Source organism: Gopherus evgoodei, chromosome 19, assembly GCF_007399415.2.
Source record: "Gopherus evgoodei ecotype Sinaloan lineage chromosome 19, rGopEvg1_v1.p, whole genome shotgun sequence".
NCBI classification, from domain to species: Eukaryota; Metazoa; Chordata; order Testudines; family Testudinidae; genus Gopherus; species Gopherus evgoodei.
The window spans coordinates 21,608,378-21,629,985 of record NC_044340.1 but is presented as its reverse complement, the minus strand read 5'-3'; the positions used below and the strand labels follow the sequence as shown (position 1 = coordinate 21,629,985).

The following is a 21,608-nucleotide window of genomic DNA, read 5'->3' as shown; positions in this document are numbered from 1 at the left end:
CTGGATTAACCACTAAGCATGTAAGGCAAGCAGTGCTGATTCAGTCTGCTGAGCTGCTGGATACCTCTTAGAGATGAGGACCCTGAATAAACGATAATTATGTTAGAGCACAATGTCAGCATATAAAATTAGTGTGCAAGGACCAGTCGAATGCAGAGTCCCAGGTCCAGGAAGCAGGGGCCAGAAATACTGCGAAGGCAGCATACTTAGACTCTAGTTGTGAGAGGAGAGGGGAGCACCTCTCCTTGCTCCATAGTGATTCTCCCTCTCGGATTGAGGTGATCAAGAGAGAGAAGAGAATCCTGACTGGGATGTAGGGCGGTAAGAATACAAATGTGTCTGGGGGGGCCTCTGAGAAAAGCTACCTATGGAAGGTCTGTGAGTGTGGAAATGTGCTTGTTTCCCCCCTCAGCTGAGCACGTTCATGCTTAAATCAATGTGAGTTTTACTGTCTTCAATGGGAGCAGGATAGAACCCCTAGTGGGCACGGTTAGATAAGTACGTTAATAGACCTGATTAGACCATGAAATGTAGCTTTCCAGAGCACCTATTTTCCTGATATGTTGCAGTTTTGCATGTATCAGCAATTCAAAATAGATGCATTTTTGCCAAAGTGCCATCTGTCTAATATGGTCTAATGGATTTGACCAAGCCTGAATAGATTAGGTTTGGTGCACCACTGTCAATAGAACAAGGCATGTCAAAGCTTGTGGACATCCTCCCACAGATTCTTCTCAGGGTACGAGACAAATCCCTCCCCTTCCCTGTTTACCTGTAAACTCAATATCCACAAAGACCTTGATGAGTGCCTCTGCAAGATGGGCAGCATGGCGGTAGGAGCAGAACACTCGCTCGCGATGGAACATGCTGGAGACAAGTGGGTTCTGGACCTGATCTAAATGAGGCATCACTGCTTCCAACACTTCTGCCAGCTTGGCTCGCAGGTGAGGATTCTTCATCCTGGAAAAGAAAAACCGATATAATAGGGCAGTTTAGAGCAAAAGGGGAATTTGACTGACCAAAGAGAATCCCAAAGATTGTGGCCATCCACATGGGGAAGGGCAGGCTAACATCACTACACTTGTGCAGCCAAACTTCTGACATAACTGAAAGCACCTGACCTACCACTTGCATTCCTAACAGCATGCCATGGTCGTTCTCAGTCACTAATGGTTACACCTCAGACAGAGGGGTTACAAAGGGAGTGAAGCTTTTGGCCTCATCTCCCCTAGAACACTCTCTCAGTGATGCATACTATTGCACGTTCATGCTTGCTCATCAGTTCCGGCTCCTCTGCCCGAGCCCACATGTGTTTTGATGGCAAACATTCTGTTGTATCAGCTATGCGCTGAACCTGTCTAATGCCTCTGTTTCCTACTTACAGAACAGAAGTAGTATTTTGAACTTACAGAGTGCTCTTACTAATATATCTGAGAGCATCTAGCCGGGGTGGGTAAGCATTATTGTCCCCATTATAGATGTGGGGCACAGGGGTTTAGTGACCTGTCCAAAACTGCAGAGTCAGTGAAAGAAGTAAGTGAGAACAGACCCCAAGTCTCCCAACTCCCATGCTGGGCAGTTGCAAATAGCACCCCAGAGAGAAGATGGAGTTTACCTGCTCCTGTTGTTGCCATGAATATAATTATGCACACACAAATATTAACAAATGAATAGCATGAACACAGTGTACACAATGATATTTTACCACAAAGATCAATGACTGCTCACAATTTTGTTCAGTGCTTAGGCAACAGAAGTATCAGAAACAACTAAAATAGACCATCTAGACAACCCCTATTTTGATCATTAGCAAAACATCCAATTGTATAAAACAGGAAACTTCCCAAATCAGTCATAAACATGAAACAAAATCTCCATTCTTCAAAGAAAGCACAAGTTCTACTGGGTTTGAGGCATCCTGGTAGTAGTAGAACAATAAAAGGAAGTATTTTTCAGGTGCTTTTCAGATAGATCGAGATGTGCTGACCTCATCTGTTACATGAAAACACACTATTGTACACACATTCACTTGCTTCTGCAGCAGTGATAAACCAGACTACCCCTCCTGATGCCCCAGCACTCTTCCCTACAACTGTAAATGCTGTGAAAATCCCTTTCGTTTTTTGACACAAATATAAAACATCTGATTGTGAAAACAATTTTGGGAGATGCACTTATGCTTCTTCCTTCAGGGGACATATGGGGAAGATTGGGGAACAACATTTAACATAAATGCAAGTGTCAGGCATTCCATCGTTACTCAAAGTTCACTAACAACCAGCTGTAACTAGATAGGCTCCCAACATTACAGTTCATTTGGCCTTAACAAGTAACTGAATGCTAAACTCCCATTTGTGCCTTACAAGGGCTTTGGGGTAAAGTTCTTTGCTTATTATGCCTCTCGTGAGTAGAATTCTTGGCCATCATCCCGGTAGATCAGCTGAGTCATTAACGTTTACATCAAACCTCAAGACACCCCTTATGATTTTTACTTGTTTGTTTTTCTCTTTGGATGCTTTGCAGTAAATGTAAAAGGACAAAGGGCTGGAAACTTATCTACCTCTCTGCATCACCCGTGAAAACAGTAACAAAGTGAAAGACATGCTCCAGAGAGTCTGCAGAAGTCTCCAAGATGTCATCAGCAAAACGCCGCAGGAAAATGAAGAAATCACCCAAATTATCAGAGAAGAATTCTGTGAATAGAAGTCATAAGTATTAGTGTCTCCTCAGGCAGTTCCTTCAGGCACTCTTTTCTATCCTTCCCCGTATGTTTCCTCCCAGTGCTTCTAATAGTGATTAAAATTAACATGGTTGTTTAATGCCAATGAACAAATGAAGCAATTGGCGAGGATGCCAGCACAGCTCGTAAAAACTGTATCCCTAGACCTAACAGGAACAACTTGTATTTAAAAAAAAAAAAAAAAAAAAAAAAGAAATACAATTTTAAGGATCCCCAAACTGATACAATTTACTGTACATGGAAATCACTTCACCCACCATGGAGGCAAGTCACCTTTGGGGTGAAACTTGGTTGCTGTTTAGCAGTACATAATAGTAAACCACAACTGAAGGATCCATATCCAATTGAAACTGCAGGGGAAATGTTAGACGAGTAATTACATTCTGCCTAAATCAGAATTTGGCAGGACATTGGGATTGGGCACTTCAGCTCCTACAGAAAGTGCCCGATACTTTTAAAAGGGGCCAGGACCTTAGTTTGTCTCATTTGAAAGACAGTACTTCCACCAGCAGAGACCAAACAAACAGGGGTGTTGGTTGAGCTGACACAGAACAGCGCTATCTACTGGATCACCAATATAACATCACTTCCTGGAAAATTCAGAACTTCCATGGACATTTCCCATGCCAGCACACATCCAGCCCAAACCTGGCTTAGCTTGCACTATCTGTTTAGAATCACAAGTTTATGCTCTCAGTCATTTCTATGATGCTCATCACTTTGTCCTCTTCACTCTTGAAATTTTGGGGCAGAACTTCACATTTTTTCTGGACAGGTCCTACAGCCCTGATTTTGCAAAGTGTTGAGTTCCTGCAAAATGCAGGTGCTCAGCACCTCCAAAAGAGTCAGGCTATATATTGTATACATAATGTAAACTGAAAAGGATCCTAAAGTAATTTTAAGGTGAGAAGTTGCTTGGCCCTCTGCCTTTAAAGGTGTGTTTGTCTTAATGAATCTCATTCACCTGGTACGTAAGCCAGTGCACTGTGCTCCACCTCTGGCAAAGGGAATGTCAGGTCTATAGGCTCAGTCCCTTGGTTTCCTATAGCCAGCTGGACCAGGAGAACTGCCATGGACACTTGCAAATTCAGGCAGTTCTGTAGCATCTGTGGCTCAGTCACTGATGTTTTGGTGGAGAGATAGACAGTCATCAGGCGCTCAAACTGCTCCAGCAGACTGTCTGTGGCAGGGCTGGAACTTTGTTGAGCCTCTCGCCAGGCTACTTGCAGCCGGTGAAGGCTTTGGTTTATCTTTACCATCTGATCATGCAACCTGCCCAAAAAACAAAAATGAGAAAACCAGAGACTAGATGAAAATAGATTTGGTACAGATTGCCCACATAGCTCATAAATATGCACCCACTTTTACTCTGCTTGTATAATACTGAGTGGCATTGTGCAGCTGGCTGAAGCAGCTGAGAGGGCAGAAAAAAGTAAGACACAGTACCAGCTTTAGAAACTGCTCCATTCCATCTGAATAAGCAGAAAGAAGGATGTAACTGAGTGAGCGTTATTTTAATCCATCGTCCTCAAATTATCCCCCACAAATAATACCGTCTGGTGGTCTGCCGAATGGAATACTATCAGAATCAGACAGCGAGATACTGGGAGGATGCAGTTCCAAAAAAGGAGCTCTCTTACAAACTGATCTGCAGAATGCAAAATCTGGTGAGCCACCAGTGCTAACTGCACCAGATGGCTAGCTTGGCCTATGCAGTTGTAAATCCTCAGATTACCAAAGTCAGAGATTTTCTAGGTAATGTGGTGATGTTTCCTTGCATACATTTCCAGTTTCCCAGCAACAAATCTATCTGCATAATTTTTGGCTATTTCTATATTTAGATAATAAACCACACGGAAGGTGAGTATGCTTGCATCATTGGTGACCTCACAGTATCTTGGCAACAATCCACAGTGGAAGGCTAAGGGAACAGTACATTTTAGTGTCCAGCAGACCACTTCCTGAGAAGAGCAGCCAGTTATCTTCCTAATCTGCTTAAAACGAAACCCACTCACTATGGCAGTTCAAATATTCTACAGAGTACAAGTATCTTGAGACAGCGACACTCTCCAGTATGGACAGGAGACATGGGCCTTTTCTTTTCTAGGGAAAGATCAGCAGCTAAATGAAAATGATAATGAAAGCTAAGAAGCCCATGAACCAGACATTATCAAAGTCAAACCAGGGGTTCAACTCTTCAGTAGGCCCAAAGATAACACCTGGTTCATGGGCTTGTCAGCTTTTATTTGAGCATAGGTGAAATAAAGCTCAGGCTGAATTTTTATCTATAGCCTGGAGCTCAGGTGTCATCAGCACAGTCAGAAAAACAGGCATAACGGTACTGGACCTCTGAGATATTGTGAGGACACTCCTTGTTCAAGAGTATTTCTGGCTGGTGATTTTTTTTAAATATTAAATGGATACAGAGTGGTACTAAAACACACAAGGAGAGAAACGGAGTAAGTTTCTCCTTACATTTCCCTTATGATTTTAGCAGTCTTCTGTTATTTGAGAACACCAGATGTTACCTGAGCTTAGGCAAAAGAATCTCTCCCACAAGCCTGCACACACACTGGTTTAAAATACATCCATAAGAAATAAAGGTTTGTGTGGCACATCCCTGTTACCAACGCTGTTTATAACCACTGCTTCCTGGGCTTACAAGGCTAGCAGAGGAGTTACCTGTGAAATCCTAAATGGAGGGTGTATTGTGTCAGGACTAAATTCTCGGTCACCAGATTGTAGCTGTGGGCAAACTCTGGCTCCTTCTCAGTCACAGCTGGAATCAAACATGTTTCTTTTTCCAAGCCTTAAATAAATTAAAAGCACCAGTGAGTTAACACTGCCCCGCTAGGTCTGGGAAGGGGATTTCAGCACAGTCAGAAAGACCTGACTTGGTGTGGGTGATATTTTAACTTTTTGCAGCTTATTTACTCCTTCCCCACTACCCATCTAATCTGTTGCCTCCTTTTCCTCCTGGAGAGGCACGAGGTATAGTGTTGTAGGGGAGATAAAGTGCTTGTGAGCCCAGATGGAAGCAAATGCAACACAAGGCGAGTACAACATGTCTAGCACACCTACCTTTCATATGCACGTTCTTACTTCTCCTCTCCTCTTCATTCAGCTCTTTCAGGGCACAGTAGGTGGGATCGAAGGTGAGAAGCCTAGGAGATCTGGGTTTACAAAATGGCTGGCACAGTTTCAGGAGGGCAGCTCCTAGATTCAGAAAGAAGGCATCCGAGGCATACATCTGGAAGAAGATCTCTGGCATCTGGTTAGCCCAGATTTTGGTACGGCCTGCATTGGCATGGAGACAGTTTCCAAGCCAGGACAGAATCCTGTGTTTGGTCTCTGGAGACAGCTGTAACAGGTTCTTCAGCATCTGGTAGATTTTCTCATGGAACTGGGCCATAAACTGTTACAAAAAATAAAATAAAAAACTGATCCATCATTGAAGGCATTTTTGAAAAAGATTCATTTCACTTGCACTTTTCAAAGTTGGTCTGAGAGTACACAAGTCATCCTAATCTTCTGGAAAGTCCCTTAGGGCCTTCCTATCCTGCCTCTGATAGCTTGCCTTTCAGCCCGGCTAGACAGACGCATGGGAGCTCTGCTCTAGCTAGCATGCTAAAAATAGCAGTGTGGACATTGCTGCCTGGGCAGTGACTCGGGCTAGCAGCCCAAGTCCAAACCTGCCTGCCCCTGAGTCTGAGCTCAGGTGGCTAGCCTGAGCTGAGAGTTCACATAACTGTTTTTCGTGCACTAGCTCAAGGGGAGTTAGTGCGAGTCTGTCGACTCCATGCTGGGAAGCATGCTCCCAGCTGGAATGCAGACATACCCATAGGTGTTTAGGTGTAGCTCCCATGCCCCTTACCAGTGTCTCCTGTCAGAGACAACATGTGATGAACAGAGCAACCCTGAAGCCAACAGCAAAAAGCAAGGAGGACACTTTAAGAGATATAATGAATTGTTTCAATGGAAAGTAAAACCAAACTTCTTTATAGGTCACTGCATGGAAAGATGGTCTTGTGGTAGGGCACATGACTGGGAGCCAGGTGATCTGGGTTCTGCTCCTGGATCTGCCAGGCTCTCTATGGGGAACCTTTGTGCTTGAGTCTTCTCACTTGAAGAACAGGGATTACAGCGATCTTCCAGGGTTTGTGATGCTTCATTTATTAATGTCTAGAAAGTTCTTTAAGATTTTGCACTTCTGCAGCACCTTCCATCTGAGCAATCCAAAGCATTTTACCCACATCCATGGAGTTATTCTCCCACCACCCTGTGAGGTCTGTGCTATCCTCACTGTCCAGGTGGGGAAAACAGCGTCACAGCACACAGACATGGAGTGACTTGTCAAGGACATACAGCCACCCTGTGGCAGAGCCTGGAACAGAACCCAGATCTTCTGAGCCCAAGTCATTTGCTGTAACCCATTACAAGGCTTCCTTTCCTTAGGAACACACGCTGTGGTTCAGTATTAGAAAGTGGCACTGATGCACTTCAGCTCAACCTGATGAATGTTGGACTCCTGCACTTTGATCTCTTGTGGACTGAATCGGGATGGATTCAGAAAGTATCCATGATTCTCCACTACGCCTGGGGTCTTTAGCAAGCAGGAGATGCTCAAGATGACTCCTAGCAGGGTCTTCTGATACATCTGTCCATTGGTGGGGTCCTTTGGTTGAATGTAGTCTACAAAAACCTAAAGAGACAGAAGATGTGCATGCTATTGTTCATAAAAGTATGAAGGGAACCTGTTGATTTGGGAGTGGTCAGAGAACAGCAGGAGTAACTTGTTAGAGAAGGAATGTAGGAACAAATTATTTCATTCTCTTTCTCATTATTTCATCTCTCATAGAGGATGAAGATAAATACATAATTTTTGATTCACGGAGGATGCTGCATGCAGCCAATACACAGTCCCTTTCCTATAGCTGGAAGGCATGGGTCTCAGCAACACACTTCACTGACAGTGCACATTCACCAGAGCAGAATGTGAGCCCTGCACATATCCAACTTGTCATTTAGTAACAAAGCTAAAGCAAAAGCCATTAGCCACTGCACAGGAAGGTACATCTACATCAGACCACCAGCCTGTGGACTTACTCCGTTTCTCTCCTTGTTGGCAAGCTCACCAGCAAGGCTAAGTGTCAAAGGGCCACAGAAAGCGAATTACTCTATTACATAGAGGCAATCTTTCTGGGTAATGGCAGAGGCATATTAGTGGGACAGTGTAGAGGGAATTTGCTCTGCTGCCGCCTATGTAGCACTTTTCCAGTGGACACCTGCACTTCTCACCAGTACTAAACACACTTACCTGTGCTATATCTTTCTGTCTGGTGAAATAGATGAGCATATCCAGATAAGTGTACAGTAGGGTCCGACAAAGATCCAGGTCTTTGATTCTACCCAACAGAATATCAAACACAGGAACCATGACCTCCCCAAATGTCCGTACTTCCTCATCCATCGTCAAGGCTTCTATGACCTCCTCAAGAAACTCAGTCACATCTGCAAAGTCTAATAAAAGAAATAAAGGGCGGAGGTAGAAAAACATTTAACAGAAATATTCAAAGTATTTTTTAGTGGCTTCAGCCCATTAACACTTTAGGCTCATCTCATTATAATTCTTCACCATCAGCCAATTAGATAACACCATATTGTCAAATACCAGCCACAGCAGGACGGCAGGTCACGTGTACAGCCAGTTCTGGGGGGCTGCATGGGTTAGCTCATGATTTAGCAAATCCATATCTAGAGACGCCTGAGATATTGACTACTTAGGGATAAATTAAATAAAGAGACAAGAATTTCCAACACATTTTAAGTAGAACCAATTGTGTTTGACAAGGACATTAGAAACATTCTTAACACTAGACACATTTTCCTCCTGCCAAGTGGAAACAGTTGTGTTTTCAGATGGGATAAGGACTAACTAAACATACTTGAACTTCCCCTCCAATTTTAAATCCCTTACAAAAGGGGGGGGGGGGAAGTCTCGGTATTTTATTCTGCAGACTACTTTGTTGGAGAGAGACAGACAGACAGGAGAGACAGACTGACTCATAGACCAGTTCTTCTCCCAACACCAATCCCACAAACATTCAGTGGACCCTATGATGGGCCCTCGGGTGACTGGTATCCATGGACTGCCCTTTGGCCCAAAGTGTTAACTTCTCTAGTGACACAGAAAACCAAGAAAGCAGACGGCAATTTCCCCTACACTTTGTGTTGAAAAGAACTGAGCTGTTCACAGGCTCCATCTCATTTCTGGATCTATTCACTCCTGTTCAAAGGTTATTTTAAACTCTAGGAACTGACCTATTAGTTAAGGTTCCTGACAGGGTCAGATGCTCCTGATCCAAGATGTCTAAAGAACTTATTCTTATTCCTTGCCCCTTAGGTAACTTACAAGTTTGGATTTTAATTTGTACATTATATCAGGTCTGTTATTTACAGGGGTGAAATCCTGGCCCCAGTCAAGTCAATAGCTAAACTCCCTTTGATTTCAAGGGCACCAGGATTTTACCCATTATATGTTTATGAAAATATACAAGGCAAAGGGTTAACAAAATGTCCAGACCCTTAAAGGGTAAAATACGGTTCAGTCAGCGTTGCACTCATCACAGTTTTCTATTAGTGGGGTTAGTTTGTCTAGTTAGCATCAACTGGTTTTACTTTCACTGGTTTTACACAAGACCTCGAGTTGTCCTAAGACCACCAAACCTGTCCTATTACTTTAGGCATTTCTCTAAGACTATCTACTGCTTACATGGCTCACTTGATTCTGAATGTCAAGCTTGGACCTTAAATAGCAGAGGCGTTGGGTTTGATGTTCTTGTTATCAAGTGGAAAGAAAACGCAACAATATTTGGTCATCTGAGGATAACTACTAACCCACCAGGAGAAAGAGACGTAGCTATAAACCTACACGTTCCTCTCAGTGCCTCCAGCAGCAGGTCCACCAGCTGCTCACAGACATTCTGGTTGACATAGATCTCTGAGGTGAAAAGAACAGTGCGAGTGTTCGACACAGTCAGATTCCTGCAGCGAACTGCAAATGGCAGCAGGTTCTCTGGCACTTTGGTTATCTGCATGGAAAGAAGAATTGAGACAGAAGGAATGATGTGCCCTGAAATGTGTTGGTATATGTGGTATAGTCTGCCAACTTGCTCATTTCAGCTCAGTAATCAGATTGCATATGATGCTACTTCCCCTTCTCAAGGCCGCCTACCTACCTCTTCCTTTGCTCTCTGGAAACAGGCATATAAGTAGTGAAGAATCTGTTTCTCTCCTGCGTCTCTATCTGCTGAAAGATTCTGTGTGCTGACGGAGGTCATGTAAATCAGGTGATTTCCTGGTTCCTCAAGCAACAAGCGGGTGAAGAGTGCCTAGACACAAATTAAAAATATACTGAAAATAAACACACAGCCCCAAGTGTCTAAAGTCACAACCCTCCCCCTTCTCCCAACAAAAAATACCCCACACCAAATCATCCTAACACAGCTCCTTTTTGCCCATTAGGCTTTCCTTCCCTACTGAGAAATGTAGAGCGTTCAGTGCTAGACCAGGGTTTCTCAGAGTTTTCCCAGTCTGCTAAGCCAACAGCTTCTCCATTCACCTTCAAAACGTACAGCAGTTTTACTAATAGGTATCTGTAACCCTTGCCTTTGAAAACAAATTTGACAAGCATTAGCACGACAGTCCTGTTAGAGGAGCAGGTCTCTTTACAATGTTTTGATGAGGTGGGTGGTGGCAGAGCTGAGTACTGGAGCACCAACTCCCACTGTTCTCTGTTATAAGCAAAGGCATTCTGACCTTCCAGAAGGTGGACACAGCAAATTAAACTGGAGGAGTGAGAGACACCTTGGGATTTTATCCATTCTGTCACCATACTCCTAATCTATATCTTCCCATTCAGTCTCCAACATTGGCAGCAGATCTCTGCAGCCACTAGGAGGAGCTAGTGTTCGCACCCTATAAGCACTCCGAAGCCCGCAACCACTAAGCCCGAAGTCACTTCCAGCCCAGTTGTCACAGGCAGCAGCACATTTGACCGTTAGTGAACAAGTCTGCACTTGAGGGTAAACCCTAATATGCTGTGCAGGGAAGGAGCAGAGTTCAAGTTACTGTTAGTAGCTGAGAGCCAGATTTTTTGTGCACCGTAAGAACTAAACCGTCCCCATCAGTAAATTGCAATTTCAGCTACCAAAAGCCGTGAACAGAAATTAATGACACCTTCTCGATTTGGCAAGGAATAACCACCGACACACTAACCCACAGTGCCTTCCCAGAGCCCAGAATGCAGCCAGTTTGGCTCTCCATGGCCGCTGCTTCCCAAAGCAGACTACCAAAAGGTCTATTGTTAGCCTCATCTAAAAACAAAAAAAAACAAAAAACAGCTGAGCATGCTGGTTTCTCAGTAACATGTGCACAAGCTGAGCTCTCCTCCCAGATCATTAATGTTTTATGCAGACCTGATCTTTAAATAGGAGTCATTAAACACCCATTTGGGACTGGACTTTTGAGGAGATACTCCACTTATTAAATCATTGCACTATCTTCAGCTCAGCACTGCCAGACACCAACCTGAAAGAGTCAAGTTGACAGAGAAGTAGTGATACCTGTTCAATGTTTTCCATGTCAAGCCAGTCTTGTTCATCCAGTTCTGCAGCCATTTCCTCCAGGTACACACAGCGAGCAGGAATTCCATTGCCGCTCTTCATACTGGGATCACCTGGGGAAAATCAAATCCACTTAAACAAACCACCACGAATATGTGCCTACCGACCGCATGTTCAGCATTGTGGAACTTGTCTGCTATAGGGAGCTAACTGCTGTAAACAACTATCAAATATTCCCATCCTCCCGCCACAAGGTTTCCTGTAGAATTCTGTTGAACCTTTAGTTAAAAGCTCTCTCTTCTGAGAAAGTAAAAACAGAGTTGACTCTAAAATATGATATACCAATTATCTTTTAAAAGGTACACAAACGACAATACAACATCCACTGCACAACACACAGGTACACACCAGAATCCTATTTAAGAATCAGTTTGGGAAAAATCTGTTTTAATTGTAATATCCCAATGTTCACTAAAGCAAGCCCCATGAGAGTGAACTTCCCAATTTACACATACATACAGAAGCTCACTTTGCAAGAACAAAGTGTGCTCTAGTAGGTATTTTAATGTCAGGCCAGTCAATCAATTTATAATTGGTTTCCACTGGGATTATCACATTCTTCACCCATAGCCAAAAGACACCAAGAAAGAAGCAAAATTCTTTCTGCCTTCGGGAACAACTTTTTGTTTCAGAAAGTAGAAGTAGTAAACAGAGGAACAGCCATTTTAGACTGGATTCTGACCAACAAGGAAGAATTGGCTGCAAATCTGAAGGCGGAAGGTCATTTGGGTGAAAGTGATCATGAAATGATAGATGTCATGATTCTAAGGAAAGGAAGAAGTGAGAGAAGCAGAATAAGGACATCAAAAAAGCCATCTTTAACAAACTCAGAGAACTGGTAGATAAGGTCCCATTGGAAAAAAATCTAAGTGATAAAGGAGTTTAGGAGAGTTTGCAGTTTCTCACGGAGACAATATTAAAAGGCACAATTGCAACTATTCCAATGCAAAGGAAAGATAGGAAAGAATATGGCTCCATCAGGAGCTCTTTAATGGGCTGAAAACCAAAAAATCCTACACAAAATGGAAACATGGACAAATTGCTAAGGAGGCATACAAAAGAACAGGACAAGCACATAGCACTAGAGACAAAAAATCAGAAAGGCAAAGGCACAAAATGAGTTGCACATAGCCAGGGAAATAGAAGGCAATAAGAAATTATTTAAATACATAAGGAGTGAGAGAGAGACAAGGGGAAACTGTAGGTCCTCATCTTAATGGGGAAGGAGAGCTAATAATTAATGGCATCAAAAAGGCTGAGATGTTGAATTCCTATTTTGCTTCAGACTTCACTGAAAAGGTTAATGGTGATCAGTCACTCAATGCAATGTTAACAACCTAGGGAAATTACAGGTTAAAGAATATATACATAAGTTAGATGTACTCAAGTCAGCAGGTCCTGATGAAATTCCTCCTAGAGTACTTAAGGAACTAGCTAGTTAAGGATAGGATGGACAATCACCTGTGAGGGATGGTCTAGATTTATTTGGTCCTGCCACAGTACAGGGGGCTGGACTTGGTTTCTCAAGGTCCTTTCCAGTCTTACATTTCTATGAAACATTGAATAAAATCACCCTGATGATCAAGTAAATCACTTACCATCCAATCCCTACAACTGAACTTTACAAATAAGAGGCAAACACATCAACACCGACTGGGCTTTAGGAAAGCAAGATGTGAACCATATCCTAGCTGCATGGTCATGCCAAGTGGGGATAATACAAATTACATTTTAGCGCTTTACCTTTATTCCAGGCTGGATTGATTTAAATCACCAAGTGCAAAATCTCAATTTAAATTACCAATTTTAATCGAACTTTTCCATTTGTAGTTCAGTTATTTTCTAAAGAAAGGTGCATTCTCACTGGCTTATATAACCATTAAAACATGTTGATTTACAACTAAATAGAGCCTTTACACTATATTTTTTACATCTTTTTGCTACCTAGGAGGGTACACTATAACTACAATCATATACTTAAGCAACTATACAGCTTAATATTTTCAGATTCTTATTAATTTTACCTTTTCAGTATGTCAGAAAATGAAGAATGATGGGAAGAATCATAAAATTCATAATCTGAGCACATTCAATCAGCTCTCAGGTAGAGAGAAGCATTACAACACCAGTATGAGACCACTGAGGTGGGCTCTGTGGATGATCCTGATGAGATACATGATGGTGTCTGCTAAAGTCAGGGGCCGGGTCCCAAAGCCTGTAACAACTTTGCCAGTCTTACGCTCAGTAGCACAAACACCGAGTCCCCCACAGGATCAAGCCCTTAATACAGTACATGACCTACTTTGCCATATTTATAAAGCTTGACATCCAAAGTCAAAATGGCAAGTGGGGGAGGAGCTATCTTTATATGCAAAAGCAGCCTTTAACTCAAGGTTTTTGATAGAGGCTCATGGATTCAGCATATTTATTGTTTATTTAAATGTTTTAAGACCTTATAATAAATGTAGGCCTTAACATATGTGTATTAAATTCAGATATCATTTTAAATTGGTTGATTTTTAAAGAAATAACTTATAATTACTTCCTAAAAAGGTTATTTATTTAAAAAAATATTGATTTTCATTCACATTGTTCTTTTCAGATTTTTTTCACAACACTGCAAACAAACAACATTAGATTCTAAACTCTTCAGGGCACCGTGTCTGCCTGTGTGTTTGTATAGAGACTAGCAAAATGGAACCTTGGTCCTGATTAGTGTCTGGATGCTACTGTAATACAAATAATAAATAATAATGAGTGCAGTCTGCAGTCACACACATCTGACACTAGCCTTCAGACTTAATCTCAACCCTCAGGAGCCAAGATTGCCCTAGACTCTAACACACAATCATAACTACTCCCATGGCTAAGCTACTGTGCCTGCTAAGTAAATCTTGTAACCCTCAGAGTCTGGTGGGTAACACAAGTCTTCACTGCATGCCCACTCACTGTTGTCGAGGGTGATGAGGAAGATCCTCTGGATCATGTGATTGATGTTGAGCTGTTCACACAGCTCCTGCTGGGAGCGGAAAGAGCGGCTGATCTCAGCCACAGAATAGTCGCAGTCATCCAGACTCTCTGATACACTGTTATCTGAGTCATCTTGGCTGGCTGAGGTTTCATCTGCTGGAAAAGAGAAGATAGTAAACAAACATGTCCCTGGCCCAGAAAGAAATTAACATTGTTAAGCAGTGTGTCTCTGGGAACAAGAAGGGCTGAACTAACCCAAGGGACATGCACAAGTCCTTCCTATCTTTGTGCTGCCACTGATTTCAAACACCTACACTTAGGTTTCTACATGCAAAACCATGAATTATTCATTATCTGGCAAGCACAGCAGTAAGCACACTATGGCTATAGTGCAGTTCTGCTGAAGGTAGTGATGATGTAGGCTGTGATGCACACCATTTTGTAACACACTGCTCAGACGAGGGTTGGACAAAAAGTTGATAAAGAACCCTGTGTTCTATCTACACACTATATTCATCGATTGCCAGCATCACTGGCACTGCCATGGAGAAGAGTTACAGCCCCATACACCGTCTGCACGCCACGCTGCAGAATTAAGGAAGCAATGGCATTTTGTTTTGTAGAATACAAAGTGCCATTTAAAAATATTTATCTGTGAAAAGACTCTGTGTGAACATAGGCACCTCTCAAATAGTGCAAGTCTTAGAACAAAAAACTTAAACCTTTCACGTCAGACAAATTGCTACTGAAAAGCAAAGCAGACCTACTGTCAGAACAAAATAAAATAGAGTACTACACTCTCTGGGTAAGAAACAAGTCACCCTGACCATTCAGATTGTTGGTGAATGGCCAAGGAGACATCCACACCCTTTCCCAAGCATTCTTGCCACTTCTACAACTTGCCCTCTGCAATGGTGTATGGACCAGTTACCATTCTCCCTCCTTATCTCCCAAAAGACTCCCCTATGGATGTTGTAAGACAAGAGCATTGCTTTAAATAATACTGTTTAGTCCTTACACACTAATGTCCATCTTTAGAACATTAATTTGTAATGACTGCTTGTGACATAGTTGATATAATTATTCCCAAAATGGAGGCACAAGATTGATGCCAAGCACCCACAGCTCCCTGTGCTCAGCACATCGGGGGGGGGGGGAGAGGGAAGGGACACAGACACGGACGACAAAAAAAAAAAAGGCACAAGTGACCTGGTCAAAGCAAGAGTCAGTGTTCAGTCTAGCATCAGAACGCAGGTGTTTCTGGCTCCTAGTCCTGAATTCAGATCAGACTTCTCCCCTAAGAAGATTTTCTAGAGGACTACAAAAAAAGTTGGCTCAACAATTTAGGGCCTGATCCAAAGCTCACTGAACTAAACTGCAAGACTCCCAGTGAATTCAATGGGCTTTGGATCTGGCCTCAAGTGCACAAAGTAAGATGCTATACTGACATACAAATAATACTGTGGACACCAGACAATTCTGACTCCTGGCTCCTATACTACAAGTGTCCAGGCTTGAAAAATATTTCTGTTTATGGATGGTCCCAAAGCTGCCCAGGATACTGAACTGGAATAGTAAACACATACCAGAGTATGATAACCTTACAGACATGTTGTTAGGGAAGACCCTCTGCAACTAGCGCTGCATTGTTTGCTCTCCTCCTCTTACCAGTGAGCTGCCTCAGCTGCTGTTTTTGGATCGCTGCAAACTGCTTGGCATCAGCTAAGGAGCTGAAGAGGGCTGCAAAAGGGTTACTTGAGATGCTGTTGTTATTCTCTTGGTCTGTCATTTCACTTTAAAGTGTGCTCCATCCAGACATGGGGAGAGGGGCTGAAGAAAGAACAGGTATGACAATCACAAAGCAATGGTTAACAGCAGCAGCTACAATTCTTAACAGCTTAAAAATAAAACCAGAAGCGTCTTGTGGGGAGGATTTTTTCAACTAGGAATCCAAGATTTAAAGACAATTTACCTACACGTCCAAGAACCCATCACTAAAAATAGGATGCCTGCTTTCACAGCGATTAAAATTGAAGGAGTACATAAGCACTCTACCTTGATATATTTTTTCAATGTTTAATGATACCTTTTAAACATTAAAATTAAGCATTGAACTGAAACTGAAAAGAGTAAAGGAATTTAGTTTTGGATGATTAGCTGTACCTAACAAAATTCATATCTTGTTAAGGTAACTTAGCACCTATTACAGTGAGTGACCTTACATGTAAACAGTCCTGCAGTACTGCAGGCAAAGGCCATGCCTACACTAACATTAACTGGGAAACCACATCCATGATGGAAACACTAATGGAGACAGGACACATGTTTTTACAGCAATGTTGTCTAGATCTGCTATCACTGGTAAAAATGCTGAGAGCTGGTGTTAGCACTCCTACCATTTCAGCACTATGGGAGCTGTACCATGGATGGAGATTCTACTGAGGAAACTCAGGGCAGGAATACCCGAAGAGGCCAGCTAATGGTGGAAAGGAAGCCCAGTCCATTTGTTGATCCTTATTATTTCTTCTAAAAGTCATTTATTCTGCATCAGAGCATTAAAATAATCAGATGCAATACTTGGCAAACCACTCCACCTGTCTTTCCCTACAGAAATACAGGCAGTTATAGAAAGCAAAACAGCTTAACTTTTAGCCTAGAGTTTTGCTGGTTTGCCATGGAATAATTTCCTAATTTGTAACACATGCAAGCCAGATTTGGTTTTTAACTGAGGCAGTATTTCATTAGGAACAGCCAAGGAACTAGCCTTGGTTGTTCCTTTACTGGACTACAACATCCCTGTCAGACTGAAAGAGCAATTTATATTGATCCCCTTCTAGACATTTCAAGAGATCATGAATCAGCTTGTGGAATGCTGCTATGCACAAGTCAATCTAGTGCAAAGCCAAAGGACAAACTTACTCAGCCTGTTTACACAGCTGATACCTGCAGAAAAATTCAAGGACTCAAAGTCACAATAGCACTAAGTGCGTTCCTTCTTTCCCCTCAATGAAGTCAGAGTTCTGCATCAAATCACATTATTCAAGCTAGTGAAAACATCTGAGCATTTAGGTTTATATGTATGAAAGTAGATGCCAATGTTTTATTTATTATATAGTGAAATATCATTCAAATGACTGCTCTAACAGATAATCCCTCACCCCCAGTGTTGCTCTAACAGCTCTAACTCAAGCCAAAAAATAGCTCCTGTGCCACAACTTGCAGATGGAGCAAATCCAAGAAAATCCCAAAAGCACAGTATTGTAGAGAAGTGACACTCAACATTATTCCGGTGAAAACTCTCTTGAAAGAGATTGGCATGCCCTCCCCATGCCACGCATCACAGGTAGCTGCATCTTCCTTCTGACCTCTCTCTCTCCTGCCCATATCTACCTCAGCACTCTCTGTCCTTTTCCTCTTTGCTTCCAATTGTTGGGCTTTCTTGGCTTTGTTCTTGTTCTGTGGCTCCCTCCTCTTTATTTCCTCCAGATTAGCATAGCCATTGGTACTGGCTCCAGAGTGTTGGATGACATATACTTCTGCAGTTTAGCAGAGTGCCATAGGAGCACAGGAAGGAAACTTGAGTTAACAGTCTTTGAGAGCTGCTCCTGTGGTCAGCTTTGTTAGGCAGCGCCCCTGTGACAGCAGGGACACAAAACAGGTGAAATTCAAGGCTTTATCACTGCTTTACCCACATCCACAAACACACATCTGATTTGGTGGAGCTCATACAACTTTCTCCACCTGCATGTTCTTCTCTTTCTCACGCTCGCCCCCTGCATGTTCTTCTCTTTCTCACGCTCACCCCTTCTCCCCCCCAATTCAAAGAACCTGAGGATGGGAAACTTGTGCATGGTAAACTATTCCCCTCATGCTCCCAAAAACCATAACACCAGCACTTCCAGTCAGTATTTGAATGAAATGAACAACTGATATCCTTTGTAAAGCCCTCTGAGCTCTGATGAAAGTCACTATACAAGAGATAAGTGTTAGTAGGTGACAACTTCAGTTCCCCCAAACTTTCGCTCTAAGCAAGTGCTCTCATACACAGAATGACAGTACAGCCAGTCGGTCCTCTCCATGTACCCCTGTGAAGTGAGCCAGGGCTCCTACCCGTAAGAACAGGTGCATGGGGCAGACCAACGAGCCAGCAGGTCCAGGATCTTGGCTTCTACCAGGGGCAGTGCCGGACGCCTCAGAGGAAGCGAACAGACCCGGACAATTAGGAAGTGATCCAGCCCGTCGTCCAGTCCCAGTTTCTGCCCCTTGGGGAGCTGGGGTCACTCACACCATGGGGTGCATCCCTGACCAGCCGGCCAATGGCCGGTTAAATGCCGATCTCCGGCGGGCCCCGGGGCAGCCCGTGGCGGGGAGTTCCGCAGGCTCGCACAGCTGCGGGGCCGGACAGGGAACGTGAGCCGAGCCCCGGCCTGGCTGGCCCCAAGCCCGCCCCTGGGGAGCCCCGCGCGGGGGCCGCGTCAGGGCCCGCCCGCCCGCCCGCCCCACGCAGGCCGGGGCTCGCCCCGCCCCCCAGGCCCGCTCCGCACCAGCCGCCCGCCAGAGGGGGAGGGGCGGAGCTGCCGCTTCTTACCGGGGCCCGGACGCTCCTACTTCTCGCTCAGCCTCAGGCTGACAATCGCAGACGTCACTGCCCAGCGCCGCGCGTCACCTTCCAGCGCCGGAAGTGCCCGGTGGCCTGGAGCACGTGGGTAGGCACCACGTGTTGGGTGGCGAGCGTGGTGGAGGGGGCCAGGCGCTCGTTTCTCACCCCTCCCCCCGTCCGTAACGCGCGCCCCGGATCCGGCTGTCACAGGCCTTCGCCACGCCAGGCTTAATGCAGTCCAGGGCCAGGCTTCTGGGCACCCCAGAGCAGAGCCGAGGCCAGTGCGGGGTTTGCCTCTGCGGAGGAGCACTGCACAATTCTCCAGGGCTTGGGTGCACTCATTACCTTGGCTTAGCTACCAGAGTCGGGTGTGGAGAAACACACCCCTGCTGACAAAACCCTTCTGTCCCCACAGGGACATCAAGGAGATAGTGCTCTGTGTTAGCATGGCAAATGTTGGGGGAGGTGGCAATAGAAAAATTCCAGAACAAGAGCTCAGTGTATCTCGAAAGCCTGTGCTTTTCATGGCTGTGAACTTGGTAGGACCCTAGTTATAAATCACTTTTCATCCAAAGGGCTTTGTGAACTCTCTATATCTGTCTGGTTATGGATCCCCGTATACACAGCACTAGGCACCTTGAGCTGTACTTCAACAAGGATAGCAGTTACCATTACAGTGTGGCAAGGTGTTGTTAATAATATCAAGTGGTAAGGTCCCTATCACTTAGGGCTAGATTTTTAAAGGTATTTAGGCAGCCATTGGAAATTAAGTGCTTAGGCACTTTTGAAAATCCCACTAGGTCCCTAGCTGCATCTTTAGGTGCCTAAATAGCTTTGCAAATCTGGTCCTTGGTTTTTACATTTCACCCAAATTAAGAAACTCAGTCCAGCATTCCCTAGTACTTTGCTGGATCAGTGGGTTCTCTATTAACTCAGGTACCACATACAGAGCTAATCACAAATCCGATATTCTATAGTGCATGGGTTTTCCTTTAACAGACTTGCTTCAAAGCACTGACCTCACACAGATTGTTTTAGCTTGTCAAAGCTGAGATCACCTGCACAAACTGATTATTTTTTTTAATAATTGTGTAGCAGCTGAAAAGGACATAGGGAAAGTCCCGTACAGCGCTTTCACAGAGTTCTCACTCTCTGGTTTAAAAATGATTCCCCACGAGGTGGAACTGTTTCAACATAAATCATTTCTAATAAAACACTGGCTTGGTTTGGAAATAAGTAGGTATTCTGTTCATTTGGAGACACAGACATGATGCCTGGGAATCACAGGAGCAGAGTGAGAAGAACCTGCACTTCAGTATTGTGTGTTTCTACTGGAGTCCTGCAGGGATTGTTTCTTATCAGTGACCTGAATGAAAACATAAAATCACTGATAAAGTCTGCAGATGAGACAACGATGGGGGAGTCATAAATAATGAAGAGGACAGGTCACTGATACATAGTAATTAGGATCTCTTGGTAAGCTGGTCACAAACAATATTTCCTCTGTATTTGGCACTGGTGTGACACTGCTGGAGTACTTTGTCCAGTTCTGGTGTCAACAATTCAAGAAGGATGTTGATAAATTGGAGAAGGGTCAGAGACAAACCATGGGAATATTAAAAGATTAGAAAACCTGGGGTGGCTTGCTCACAGATTGGAAGTACCTACAAGGGGAGCAAATATTGATAATGGGCTGCTCAATCAAGGAGACGAAGTTATAACAAGATCCAGCATGTGGGATTTGAAGCCAGACAAATTCGAACTGGGAATAAGATGTAATTTTGAATAGTGAAGGTCATTAACCATTAGAGCAACTTACCAAGGATCGTGGTGGATTCTCCATCACTGACCATTTTAAAATCAAGACTGGATGTTTTTCTGAAATCTATTCCAGTTCAAACAGTCATTATTTGGGGGGAAGTTACACAGGAGGTCAGAGTAAATGATCACAGTGATCCCATTTGGCCTATGAATCTATGGATATTCCTGCAAAGGGCTTTCTCGGGAATCACTGCTGAACCCAAAAGTGGGCGACGATAACATTAACGCAAACACGTTTGGTGGGAAATGGCTACACTAATCCTAAAGCCAAAGGACCAAGTTAATCATGTGCGTACGTAGATACCACCAAAACATTGTATGAGCTAGCTAGTGTGCATATGCACCATTCCCGAGTGCTGGATAGAGTAGGAACTGCTCCTGCTTGTCATAAGTTATACCCTTGCTTTTAACAGCAGTTCTCCTTTAGCTCCTTTCTAGTCTGTGCTTCTGGAGCAGCAGGACCTGAACTCTATCCCTGCTACAGATGAAAAAGTTGGAGTGGCTGAGCTGGGTATTAATCTTGAGTCCGAAGTGGCCACAGATTTTTTTTATAGTACTCTTATGTAATTCAGCTCATCCTATACTTGAGAAAATGCCGTTGGGTGTATTTGGACCTAAAGAAGTTAGCTGCAGTGTGGCTAATTGTCCTTCTTTGTTTTCAGTGGGGGAATCTTTTATTTGCAACTGAACACTATATTCTGATCTGTGTTGGCAGCAACTTTGGTGACCGCGAAACAACTTCGGTAACAACCCTGACGTCTTTAAGCTGACATTCTTAGTGGAAAGAAGACAG

The 21,608-nt window shown here is 43.7% G+C and overlaps 1 protein-coding gene across 5 annotated transcripts in view; it reads right to left on the bottom strand.

Annotated features, from left to right (window-relative positions):
- The window catches only part of UBE4A (ubiquitination factor E4A), a 28,754-nt gene extending 9,695 nt beyond the window's left edge, over positions 1-19,059 (bottom strand). Inside the window, exons 1-14 of one of the 5 annotated variants that reach the window (XM_030538117.1) lie at positions 18,983-19,059; positions 17,785-18,027; positions 16,063-16,224; positions 14,374-14,550; positions 11,365-11,477; positions 9,979-10,131; positions 9,672-9,831; positions 8,058-8,260; positions 7,251-7,442; positions 5,822-6,155; positions 5,423-5,549; positions 3,705-4,012; positions 2,561-2,693; positions 773-960 (exon numbers count right to left, since the gene is read on the bottom strand). In XM_030538117.1, coding sequence (XP_030393977.1) covers positions 773-960; positions 2,561-2,693; positions 3,705-4,012; positions 5,423-5,549; positions 5,822-6,155; positions 7,251-7,442; positions 8,058-8,260; positions 9,672-9,831; positions 9,979-10,131; positions 11,365-11,477; positions 14,374-14,550; positions 16,063-16,183 — 2,209 coding nt within the window. In that variant the 5' untranslated portion in view covers positions 16,184-16,224; positions 17,785-18,027; positions 18,983-19,059. Of the gene's footprint in view, positions 1-772; positions 961-2,560; positions 2,694-3,704; positions 4,013-5,422; positions 5,550-5,821; positions 6,156-7,250; positions 7,443-8,057; positions 8,261-9,671; positions 9,832-9,978; positions 10,132-11,364; positions 11,478-14,373; positions 14,551-16,062; positions 16,225-17,784; positions 18,028-18,504; positions 18,799-18,982 lie in introns of those variants that run through there. The other 4 variants (XM_030538121.1, XM_030538118.1, XM_030538119.1 and 1 more) reach the window with 4 other exon arrangements.
- Between the last annotated feature and the right edge of the window lie 2,549 nt (positions 19,060-21,608).